A 13,368-nucleotide genomic window follows, 5' to 3' on the forward strand; every position below is an offset into this window, starting at 1 on the left:
AATCAATGTTCCAACTGGAGTCAACCATTAATGGGAACAGCTTATTTATAGATGGCTTCCAATATCATTTGGTGCAAAACAGCAGTGTGCTGGTATCAAAAGCCTCTATTACTGTAAATTCAGAAATTATTGCAAGGTTTTTTATAAATGCCAATGATGTGAATATCGCAAAAATAAGTACCCTGAAAACTGATACATATATCTGTATGCAGCTTCTCCAGAAATCACAATAATCAATCTTGCATTTTTCCTTCATTCTTCCAAATTCGCATAAATACATGTATGCAATAATTTTTCAATTTACAGCAATTAGAGGATGATATTGTCATGCCTTTCAAATAATTCAGAGAATTATAACTATCAATTGATACACGATTGTCCATGCAGATTTATTTTGTTTTCCATTCCCAAGTTTTCATATAGAATACACATTATATCTTCATTCCACAGATTTTGAAAATGACATGCTATTTATATTTGCAGTATGGACAGTAAGTGTAAAAAGCAGTGTTTTAGTAACAAATTATCACAAAACAAAATTACAAAACAAATAAAAACAGCAAATTAAATCAATAATTCAGAACTAAAATGTATACTTTATGTTTTCTCATTTCTTTGTTTTATTTTATTGATTTTACTTCATTTGATTCCTGTATTATTTAATCTTATATTTTCCAAAAGAAAAAATCACTAAATGAAACATCAGTTTATATAAATATTGGTGAGAATCTCACATGTCTTTGAAATCTAACTTTTCACTTTCAAATAAATTTCATGTCAAGTAAATTTTCCACTATGGATAATATAAAATGGTGACTTACTTTGAGGTACTGTAGCAGTGGGACCGGTTGAACCTGATCCAGGACTTGTGGCAGAAACAGTAGCCTGTTCAATAGCTAAGTCACTCTCAAACACATACAGGCCACCAACATGCAGTGTAATTTGACCATTGACTGTTTCTCTGGGAGCATTCTCTATCAACAATCCCTTTATCAAGGTAACTAACGTTGAATCTTGTTCACCACTGAAGGTCAGGATGAAATTGACCTTGTCAACTCCAGATGAATCTCTCCTACAGATGAATAATATAGATAAAGTTATCTCCATTTACTTCAAACTATTCTTTATAAATGAATTAGGTATTTAACTTTTAGCACATAATTGATGAAATCCAATTAAGAAAGAAAACTTACATTAATTAAACTGTTAATTTTTTGTCAAACAATATTTTTTCACCTTTCACCTTGAATATTTCACATGACCTTTATAACCCTTTACAAAAGACAGAACACTGATTGATTGACAGCTCTTGCATTTCTAATATCTTTGCTTACGTAAATGCTTTGACTTCACAGTTTTCATAATCTTTAAAAGATTCTCTTGGAACCAGTCTCCCTGATGCATCTGTTACTGGTCCATATGTTTCATTTAACTGAAAAAGATACAATCATATTTGACATTCTGTCTATAGGATGTTTATACCCCTTGTGAATAATATAGAGTGGTATTGGCCAAATTGCCATCCTAGTATCTTCACAAGACAACTTTACCTGATATTAATAAAAGACACAGTCTATGTTCAAAAGATAAAAAATATATAAATAAGTCAGTTATATTTTTTAACCTTACCAAATTGAACTATAATAAACTCCTTAAAATTTATCAATTAATAAAAGAGGCTATGAGCAGAGCTTGATTTTTTTGTTAAAATGTGGATCAAAATTATATCTAAATTCCTTGAGTACAAAAACTTACTGCTTTACAGAATCTGTTTGCCAGCATTTGGAATTGAGCTGAGTTAGGATTGGACAGCTGAGAATTGTAATCAAAGTTCAGCAACACAAAGGACATGTTGTAAACTGTCTTCACTGAAATCAAATTATAATTTGGTTATTATAACACAACACAAAAAGTCTCTGGTCAGTTGTCTTTCAATAAAAAACTTTCTGACACAGCTTTATTATCTAACACTTAAACCTTAATATTTTTTTCTGTTTGTCAATAGTCTGAAATTCAATAAAACTCAAAGAAAAATCATTGAAGAACAGCTATAGGAATCTGATGTACAGTAGTTGTCGTTTGTTTATGTAATATATACGTGTTTCTCGTTTCTCGTTTTGTTTATATAGATGAGACCGTTGGTTTTCCCGTTTGAATGGTTTTACACTAGTTATTTTGGGGCCCTTTATAGCTTGTTGTTCGGTGTGAGCCAAGGCTCCGTGTTGAAGGCCGTACTTTAACCTATAATGGTTTAATTTTTGAATTGTTGTTTGGATGGAGAGTTGTCTCATTGGCACTCACACCACATCTTCCTATATCTATATAATATTATTTCAGAATTTACATCCATTTTAGCTATTACTCACCTGGACTAGGTGTGGGTCCTACAGGTCCAAGTAGATAATCTGATATATTGATGGCAATGTTATCAAATCCACCTCCAGAGTAGACGAGGTTGTTTCCAATAAACATCATGTCTCTGTTCTGTATGGGATAAGTGTCTGCCTGACTGGTTATAGCATTGGTAACTAGTTCCTGTTGGATTTCATCTGTACCATTGAATACCAGACTGAAGGTCAGTGTATAGTCTGGGCTGCCTGGACTAAATACAGGGTAAAAAGGGAATTACTTAAGGTCAGTGTATAGTCTGGGCTACCTGGACTAAATACAGGGTAAAAGGGGAATTACTTAAGGTCAGTGTATAGTCTGGGCTACCTGGACTAAATACAGGATAAAAAGGGAATTACTTAAGGTCAGTGTATAGTCTGGGCTACCTGGACTAAATACAGGGTAAAAGGGGAATTACTTAAGGTCAGTGTATAGTCTGGGCTACCTGGACTAAATACAGGGTAAAAGGGGAATTACTTAAGGTCAGTGTATAGTCTGGGCTACCTGGACTAAATACAGGGTAAAAGGGGAATTACTTAAGGTCAGTGTATAGTCTGGGCTGCCTGGACTAAATACAGGGTAAAAAGGGAATTACTTAAGGTCAGTGTATAGTCTGGGCTACCTGGACTAAATACAGGGTAAAAGGGGAATTACTTAAGGTCAGTGTATAGTCTGGGCTACCTGGACTAAATACAGGGTAAAATGGGAATTACTTAAGGTCAGTGTATAGTCTGGGCTACCTGGACTAAATACAGGGTAAAAGGGGAATTACTTAAGGTCAGTGTATAGTCTGGGCTACCTGGACTAAATACAGGGTAAAAGGGGAATTACTTAAGGTCAGTGTATAGTCTGGGCTACCTGGACTAAATACAGGGTAAAAGGGGAATTACTTAAGGTCAGTGTATAGTCTGGGCTACCTGGACTAAATACAGGGTAAAAGGGGAATTACTTAAGGTCAGTGTATAGTCTGGGCTACCTGGACTAAATACAGGGTAAAAGGGGAATTACTTAAGGTCAGTGTATAGTCTGGGCTACCTGGACTAAATACAGGGTAAAAGGGGAATTACTTAAGGTCAGTGTATAGTCTGGGCTACCTGGACTAAATACAGGGTAAAAGGGGAATTACTTAAGGTCAGTGTATAGTCTGGGCTACCTGGACTAAATACAGGGTAAAAGGGGAATTACTTAAGGTCAGTGTATAGTCTGGGCTACCTGGACTAAATACAGGGTAAAAGGGGAATTACTTAAGGTCAGTGTATAGTCTGGGCTACCTGGACTAAATACAGGGTAAAAAGGGAATTACTTAAGGTCAGTGTATAGTCTGGGCTACCTGGACTAAATACAGGGTAAAAGGGGAATTACTTAAGGTCAGTGTATAGTCTGGGCTACCTGGACTAAATACAGGGTAAAAAGGGAATTACTTAAGGTCAGTGTATAGTCTGGGCTACCTGGACTAAATACAGGGTAAAAGGGGAATTACTTAAGGTCAGTGTATAGTCTGGGCTACCTGGACTAAATACAGGGTAAAAGGGGAATTACTTAAGGTCAGTGTATAGTCTGGGCTACCTGGACTAAATACAGGGTAAAAAGGGAATTACTTAAGGTCAGTGTATAGACTGGGCTACCTGGACTAAATACAGGGTAAAAGGGGAATTACTTAAGGTCAGTGTATAGTCTGGGCTGCCTGGACTAAATACAGGGTAAAAGGGGAATTACTTAAGGTCAGTGTATAGTCTGGGCTACCTGGACTAAATACAGGGTAAAAAGGGAATTACTTAAGGTCAGTGTATAGTCTGGGCTACCTGGACTAAATACAGGGTAAAAGGGGAATTACTTAAGGTCAGTGTATAGTCTGGGCTACCTGGACTAAATACAGGGTAAAAAGGGAATTACTTAAGGTCAGTGTATAGTCTGGGCTACCTGGACTAAATACAGGGTAAAAGGGGAATTACTTAAGGTCAGTGTATAGTCTGGGCTACCTGGACTAAATACAGGGTAAAAGGGGAATTACTTAAGGTCAGTGTATAGTCTGGGCTACCTGAACTAAATACAGGGTAAAAGGGGAATTACTTAAGGTCAGTGTATAGTCTGGGCTACCTGGACTAAATACAGGGTAAAAGGGGAATTACTTAAGGTCAGTGTATAGTCTGGGCTGCCTGGACTAAATACAGGGTAAAAGGGGAATTACTTAAGGTCAGTGTATAGTCTGGGCTACCTGGACTAAATACAGGGTAAAAGGGGAATTACTTAAGGTCAGTGTATAGTCTGGGCTACCTGGACTAAATACAGGGTAAAAGGGGAATTACTTTAGGTCAGTGTATAGTCTGGGCTGCCTGGACTAAATACAGGGTAAAAGGGGAATTACTTAAGGTCAGTGTATAGTCTGGGCTACCTGGACTAAATACAGGGTAAAAAGGGAATTAATTAAGGTCAGTGTATAGTCTGGGCTACCTGGACTAAATACAGGGTAAAAGGGGAATTACTTAAGGTCAGTGTATAGTCTGGGCTGCCTGGACTAAATACAGGGTAAAAGGGGAATTACTTAAGGTCAGTGTATAGTCTGGGCTGCCTGGACTAAATACAGGGTAAAAGGGGAATTACTTAAGGTCAGTGTATAGTCTGGGCTGCCTGGACTAAATACAGGGTAAATAGGGAATTAATTAAGGTCAGTGTATAGTCTGGCTACCTGGACTAAATACAGGGTAAAAAGGGAATTAATTAAGGTCAGTGTATAGTCTGGCTACCTGGACTAAATACAGGGTAAAAAGGGAATTACTTAAGGTCAGTGTATAGGGGACTACTTAACATGCAGTTATTACATAAAAGACTTTGGTTAAACTCAATTCATTAGGATATTATTTCCAAGTAATCAACATACAAATTTGAATTTATATCAAATGTGAAATATATTAAAATGATTTTTTTTTAAACAAGTACATTTTTTTCTTTCTAGAACTAGAATGATGATGATAATTGGTTTAGACAGTTACCAATGCCCTCTATAAGAAAATGCAATAGTAAGTCTAATGGATGCATTGAAAGAACCCATAGATATTGTATTACACTGCATTTTACACCAAAAACAATCAAAGTGTCATATGTGTGATATGAACCAACAAGAGCTAAATGTCTGTTAACAAGTAAAAAGTTTGTTATCTTCAAATCTCAAAACCCAATGAATCTGTGAAAGCTTCATGTTAAACTACTTCCTACTGAATATTCAAACAGTAATGAAAAAGATAAAACCTTTAAACCCACTACACATGTAATATACTAGATAAATCATGGCATGATTATTTACACAATGTCATAACAAGGACCAGTATCATACTCACGCTATGTGATCAAAGAAACATCGGTAATATCTCTGTTGCAACACGCTGTTTTTGAAAAAGTTATTAATCTAAAAAATAAAACATCCAATGAAAATGCAATCTAAAGTCAATAATAATCTATTGTATTCAAATAATTTACCAGTTCTTTTTTTTCAGATTTGTAACCTTCAAAGATATAAATATAAGATGGGGTGAAAAGTACAATTGATTGGACATGATAATATTAGTTATACAAACTTAAAATTCATTTATAAATATATGTCACCAAAGAGTTCAAATTCCATAGCATTTTGTTTCCATAACAGTTAAAACCAGATGTCCATAACCACTACGCTGTTTCTGAGTTGTAGATGGTAAAAAATACATAGGCTTGAAGTTTTTATCAATCTTTAAATCATATGATGTCATCACAATGTATTATCCAAACATTAGCATTTAATATAACTATAGAACTTACATCATTACAGAAATTAGTCTCAAATTCTTTGAATTCTGAGGAGTCCTTGTTGAGATGTTGTTCAGCTTGTGGAAGACTGTATACATAGTAGGTGATGTTTGATAACCAGGCATCTAAAACAAAATAAAACCATAATGTTTATATATTTCCAGAATTATTTTCTTTCTGTAATATATTCTTTCATGCAGCAATTGCATGCTACTTTTTCTTTGTTCACAAAAATGATAATCTATTCCTAATTACAGCTTTAGATACAATGAATCTTCTTGTAACAAGGAATTATTTGAATCTGGAATAATTTTGAATTCTGGGAAATTGGTGAGAAATTTATGATGAAAACTAACCCAACTTAAGGGCATACGATACAGTTACAGGGAATGTAACGACGTTGCTAACGTAATTTGTTATTTTCGCGACGTCAAACTGTGACATATCGGGAAAAGATGCATTTTCCGACTGATTTTTATCTTTCAAACTGATTTAATTTGAAAACGAGTTCATGGACCCCTATTTTTCAAAACGGCATTTTGTTTCATTTTGCAAGGAGATTATGTGACCCAAATTTTATAAAACTGTAAATAGAGGATTTTTTTTAATTTTGATAAACATGCAGTAAAAAATTACGTTTTTTCCTCAATTCATGAACATTTGATAAATATGAGTTATTTTTGAATAAAAAATTGTATATTTTTTTAGGATATTTATAAAATGCAGAAATTACCGATCATTTAGCAAAAAACAATTTGTGTTTATCTTTTATAACAAAAAAGTTATGTCTTTCTTTCGAAAAAGAAATTACGGCCACAAATCTGAATTTTGATTAAATATACAAAATTTCGATCTCATTTTACTCAAAAAGTAGCACATGAAGGTATATTTTTTATTACATATTTGATTTAATCAGGTAAAAAATAGCCTATATGCAAATTTTCATGAACTTGTAAATACAGGATCAAAACTGTATCGTATGCCCTTAATAGGGTTAGCCAAACACGCATGGCTAGGGGGTTAGTTAGTTCATACTGAAATGATAGTGAAAGTTAAATTAACCTTAGTCATGCGTGCATGGCTAACCACATCTAGTTGGGTTTGTTTTCATCATACATTTATGAACAATTTTCCAGATTCAAATAATTCCTTGTTTTGATATTTTTCCAACTATTTTTATATATTTCAACCATTGTCAAATTAAGTAAAGAAAACAATTAGAACTTGTCATATATCTTACCATGCAGAATATACTCCCATGTATCATAGAAGACAATTAGATCTCCTACAAGATGACCAATACTGTTCATGTAGCGATATCTAGGGAAGTCTTCAAACATCATACCAGCAACATTCTGTTGTAACTGTTGAACGTTCTTATTGGAACCACCAAACTGTAGTTCCATTGTTATGGTTACTGGGTTATTCCTAAATAAAACAAATTACCTGTGTTATAATGGACTCATCTAGATGTAGTGAAAAACAAGAATGTGTCCCAAGTACATGGATGCCCCATCCGCACTATTACTTTCTATGTTCAGTGGACCATGAAAATGGGATAAAATTTCTAATTTGGCATTACAATTAGAAAGATCATATCATAAGGAAACATGTTTCCTAAGTTTCAAGTTTATTGGACTTCAACTTCATCAAAAACTACCTCAACAAAAAACTTTAATCTGGAGCGGGACAAATGGACGAACAGAACAACAAACAAACAGACAGACGAACGCACAGACCAGAAAACATAATGCCCATAAATGGGGCATAAAAATGTGAATTACTACAATAGTCAACAAAGTAGTTATGCTTTATAAAATTAATAAGCTATCCCATACTATCTTTAACAACTTAATTCAATGACAAACAAGTCTTACAAAATCTCCTTATAAAGAATGAGCTGAAGTGACATAGGTCTTACTCACCCAAACTCTTTTATTGAGCAGCTTTCATAGTCAGGGAATAGTGATGGATGTCTCTTCAATAAATTGTCAACCTGCAAAATAATATTTAATATAAGTCTTAGAAATCCTGGTCATTTATAGTATTTCTCAACTAAATTTGTATAACCGGTATCAGAATTATATGTCAGCAAGTATGAATGGAATTAGTTAATTATTTATATTTAAAAAAATAGTTCAAATAGTAAAATTCTGCAATCTTTTCAAAATTTGTTTTTTTAAAATTAACAGAACGATAAAATCTGGATAATACATGATCCTTGTGCAATGGCTCTCTAAAAAATGTTCTTAAAAAATAATTGATTGTATATTAAAGGGAAAAGTTCTTGACTTAATTAGTATTTTTCGAAGTTTTTCATGAAATTGATTGCAGTCACATTAATAGGAAGGTATTCTATAACCCCATAATTGATTTCATAAGAAACTGCACAACTCACATCTGCACAGAACAGTTTGGCATGACCTTGGAACATTCCAGAATTTTTATTCAGAAGTTGTTGGTCCCATGTTAAATTGAGTACTCTGAAGGTCAAGGGCACTGCAGTAAAGTCTGTGAAGAAGTCTTTGAAGAACAATAGATTTCCAAGGACATATCCAAGGAAATTCTGGTAACGAACTTCAGGAAGTTGAGTTTTAAACAGGTTCATAATTCTGTCTTGAAGGTTGAAATGTTGACCTTCAAATGTCAGATCAATTGATGCTGTAGTTGGATTATTTCTGTGGAATACAAAATGTTTATAGATAACAACTAACCCTTTTTGTTATAGGAAATTATAGAAATACAAGAAATATTCGAATGTATCATTACATGAATATTAAAGTAATGATAAGAAAACTACAGATTTGGAATTTATAATTATATGAAATTCATTTCAACAACAATTTCCTTTAATTTTTTTATCCTAAAAGAGTTTAACATGGAATTTGGATGAGGTTTAATTTCAAAAATGCGTATTTTTGGTGTGGAAATCCTCCTATTGTAATCATTTTATTCATCCCTCTAAATGTAAAATAAATATAAACAAACCCAAATGCTGTGACTCTACATCCAGTGTAACCTGGGAACTGGCCTTTGAATTGCTGCATGAGTCGATCAATCTGTAAATATCAGGAAATATGTTAACTATTAACTATAAAAACATTGTAAAAAAGACATACTATTCAAGGCTCCATAATAAAGATCATACAAAATGAGTCATATTGAATAGCTTTGAAGTTGATTAATGTTTCAAATTTACAAGGAAGTAAAAACAGTTACAAAGGATCTGATATGTTACTGTTTATTCTTTAAAGTATAACATCTTCATTTATTGATTTTTTTTTAACAACAATACAGTGAGGTGGCTTTTGAAGATAAACAAATGGTCTTCAAGTTATAACCCAGCTGCTTGGCCACCTATGTGATTAATATTACTTACATCAGCACAAATAGCTTGTGAGTAGGACTTGAAATAAAATGAGTTTGGATTCAACAAATCATTGTTCCAAGTCAAGTTTAATGCCTGTAGGTCAAGCTGTGCTCTAGTTGTCTCATAGTCCATAAGATAAATCAACATGTTTCCTATTCTTATAGCTTTGGAATTGCCCCATATTTCTTGCGGTAGTTCACTAAACAGGGTGTCCTTGAGTGTTTGCGATAGTCCTTGATTCTGGTCTCCTGTGAACACGGCCTCCCAGTTTACACTACCAACGTTCCCAGTCTGAACATCTCGTCTAAAAATATAACAAATATTGATGTGTGATTGATTATATATAGATTCCACAACTACAACAAGTGTGTTACGATATTTCTCAACTCGAGACAGTTAAATCTTAATATTTAAAGCCCAAGGCTTTGCCGAGTATTTTAAATCGTTAAATTTAACTGTTGAGAGTGGAGAAATATCATAAAACACGAGTTATAGTGGTGGAATCTGTTTCTCTAATGATTTGTATCCTTGTTTTTCAAAGATTTGAAGAAAGTTGTGTACTTTTTATGTGATGTCATCAGGCATGGTTGCCTTTTTTCATGACGTCACAATAGGAAAATTCAGAAGAAACAAAGAAAATTTAATGTCACAATAAAATTTCGACCAATCATTTGCTGAGAACAAATTTTTCACTAGAGATTAGAAATATTTTTCTCACACCGGTCAGGAAATGTGAAAATAGCATGAAAATTAGAGAAACCATGTTTTTACATGCTTTAAAATAAAATTACTGAAAATTACTGTCTAAAATTAAAACAAATTTCAATTTCTAAAAAAATAATTTTAATAAGTATACTCAAAAAAAAGACTTGTCTATTCAATGCAAGATGTAAATTTAAGTAACTGTGGAGTACGCCGGTTAGGCACAATCAAACATGATATGCATTAGTCAAGAGAGTTCCGAATGGTCGGGGATTCCCTCAGAGTTACTATAGACGGCCAAGCTGACAGACGTGTTCCCTGATCGTAGGAGCCTGGAATTCGGTGCTGTACACAGACCCGTGTAACTCTCAGCCTAAGAGTATTCAGCGACACTCTTGGGTAAGTCATATATATATATTAGTATACTTATGTCACCACAATTGGTGTCAGAAGTTGTTTGACGAACTCACTGTTTGTTTACATTATCTGGCGGCAAATTTTTCAAATTTTGGAAAAGAGAAAAACTTGTTTTCTCTTTTATTTAAAGAGATATATGATAAAAGTAAGAAGTATTATTCACTTTGTACTGTGCTTAAAACTTTTACATTATATTTAATACAATTTTTGTTGTTTTCAGTTGTCCAGTGACATTGAGACCCCCCTCCCCCCTTTCCCCAGTTACTATAGTTTGATAAGGGTACATCAGATGTTCTGATGTTTGCGCTTTGATATAGTATTTATATCCTTTACCTTCCCTGTAAGGGTACATCAGATGTTCTGATGTCTGCGTATTGACAGATTCTATTTCCTTGACCCCCCCCCCCCCCCCCCCCCCTTTTTTTTTGTTGTTTATTTGTTGTTTTGAATTTTTTTTGAATTTTTTTTTTTTTTTTTTTGTCGTGATATTATTTTGAATATTACGCCACATTTTGATTCGTAGTACGTATTTCAGCATTTTGAGATAGCGTATATCATTTTTGCGCGTTGACTTATTTTGATCGTTACGTGACACTATTTGATCTCGTGTACGTTTTGATTTTTAGATTTTGAGACATCGCATATTTTTTGGACCGTGAATTTTTGCGTATATTTATTTTCTGCAAAATACTACAAAATGTCACAGCCAATTAATATCAACACTGCTACAGTTGAAGAACTCAAAAGTATTAAGAGTATTGGCACAAAGAGAGCTGCGATCATTACAGCTGCTAGAGAGGAGAGAGGACAACTTACCATAGAAGATTTGAAATTACTAGAAGGTATTCCTAACACCATATGGGACCCTTTGGTTGACGAAGGAGCAATTGTTGTGGAACCACTGGAACGTACCAAAAAAGACATAGATCCAAAGCAAAGAGTTCGTGAATTAGAGGAGCAAATGAGTGGCATGAATGCCGTAATCAAACAACGAATGCAAGAAAAGCAAGTAGCACTACAAGAAATGCAACATCAAATGCAAACTATGCAAGATGATTTTGAAAAAAGATTTATTGACCAAAATGCAAAGTTTCAGAAATGCATTGAGCAAATGGAACATGACCATAAAGAAAATACAGACGCGCTGTCAGTAGAGTTTGAGAAAAGAGAAAATGAAATGCGTGAAGAAATCAGGATTAGAGACAACAAAATGAAACAAGCAGATGAAATGAGACTCACCACTGAGAGAATTGAGAAGCTATTTCCGTCCGGAATTTACAGTAAACAAGAGGACAGGAAACCATTAATAACTGCATTGAAGTCAAGCTCTGGATATACTCCAAAAGGTAATTTACAAGACAGGAGTGAAAAGAGAGTTGAAGGACCGTCTGCTCCAAAGTTGGCAACTTATGATGGAAAAACAGATTGGCGACCTTATTTCCTACAGTTTAGTCACATTGCCAACAGATATAAATGGACACCACAACACAGACTTGATAAATTGATAGAATGTCTGAGGGACAAGCCACTGAAATTCTACAGTGTGAAAGCCAAAGGAGTACAGGAAGATTATGACAAACTCTGCAACAAGTTGAATGAACGTTTTGGAAGACGGGATCTACCACATATCATCAGGAGACAGTTGCAGGACTTGAAACAGGACCAAGATGAGACACTTGAGGAATACACAGAAAGAGCACAAGAAATGGCAACAGATGGGTATCCTGATACACCAGAGGCGTTTGTAGAAATTGTAGCCATAGATGCATTCCTGAAAGGATGTCTAGACAAAAAGGCAGCCCTCACAGCAATGGACAAGAATCCCACTACACTAGATGAGTCAATGCAGTATGTGAAAAGTGCCATAACTAACCAAAGAATTATCCTTGGAGCTAAAAGAGTCGAGATGAAAAGGGTTACATTTGATGACGAAAAAGAAGAAATTCCAGCAAAATCAGACCTTTGCATAAGAAATGTGAAATTTGCTGATCGGGAGAATAACCCATCCATTGTCAATTTGGACCAAAGACTGAAAAAGACAGAAGAAGGGTTAGAAGAGACCAGAACAATGGTTAAAGATATATGGAAACTGCTGACCAGCAACAGATCAAAGTCACCACCTCGACAGTTCCCAAATTCACCTGTGAACAACATGGGAAGCGGCAACAGAGACACAAACTGTTTTAGCTGTGGTAAACCAGGACATTTTGCAAGAGATTGTAGAAGTAGAAGTAGAAGCAACTCACCTGGTGGGAATCGGTCACGGTCACCATCACCAAACAGACAGTTAAACTGGAACGGACTGAAGATGTAGGCCGATCTTCAGTTCACCAATCAAATACTGGCCAACCACCTCCTGTGACGATCAGAGAAATATACATGTATAAAGGAAAGGCGCAGATTGAAGCAAAGACTATGTATATTCCAGTACTTGTAAATGGTGTAAAGAGTCATGGAGTAATTGATAGTGGTGCTCAAGTTTCAATACTTAATACAGAGCTATTTAGAAAACTACAAACCAAGCCAAAGCTATCGGATACTGTTGTTGTTAAAGGTATCAGTACAGCAGGAACAATTCAAGCAGAAGTTGCAGAAAAGGTCGCTCTACAAATAGGTAGATCAAAGATAGAATGTAACATGCTAGTAGCAGATATAGAAGATGAGATAATTCTTGGTTTGGATTTCTTAGAAACTAACAGAGTTATTGTTGA

General features: G+C 34.5%; 1 protein-coding gene across 7 annotated transcripts in view; it reads right to left on the bottom strand.

The window, feature by feature from the left end:
• The window catches only part of LOC134712834 (fibrillin-2-like), a 120,671-nt gene that overhangs the window by 14,804 nt on the left and 92,499 nt on the right, over positions 1–13,368 (bottom strand). For all 7 annotated transcript variants that reach the window (XM_063574784.1, XM_063574785.1, XM_063574791.1 and 4 more), the window contains 11 exons: positions 9,548–9,842; positions 9,157–9,227; positions 8,567–8,846; positions 8,094–8,164; positions 7,409–7,596; positions 6,181–6,293; positions 5,724–5,791; positions 2,367–2,602; positions 1,756–1,868; positions 1,335–1,432; positions 822–1,072 (listed from right to left, as the gene is read on the bottom strand). In XM_063574784.1, coding sequence (XP_063430854.1) covers positions 822–1,072; positions 1,335–1,432; positions 1,756–1,868; positions 2,367–2,602; positions 5,724–5,791; positions 6,181–6,293; positions 7,409–7,596; positions 8,094–8,164; positions 8,567–8,846; positions 9,157–9,227; positions 9,548–9,842 — 1,784 coding nt within the window. The remainder of the gene's footprint in view (positions 1–821; positions 1,073–1,334; positions 1,433–1,755; positions 1,869–2,366; positions 2,603–5,723; positions 5,792–6,180; positions 6,294–7,408; positions 7,597–8,093; positions 8,165–8,566; positions 8,847–9,156; positions 9,228–9,547; positions 9,843–13,368) is intronic.

The sequence above is a fragment of the Mytilus trossulus genome, chromosome 3 (assembly GCF_036588685.1).
Source record: "Mytilus trossulus isolate FHL-02 chromosome 3, PNRI_Mtr1.1.1.hap1, whole genome shotgun sequence".
Lineage (NCBI taxonomy): Eukaryota > Metazoa > Mollusca > Bivalvia > Mytilida > Mytilidae > Mytilus > Mytilus trossulus.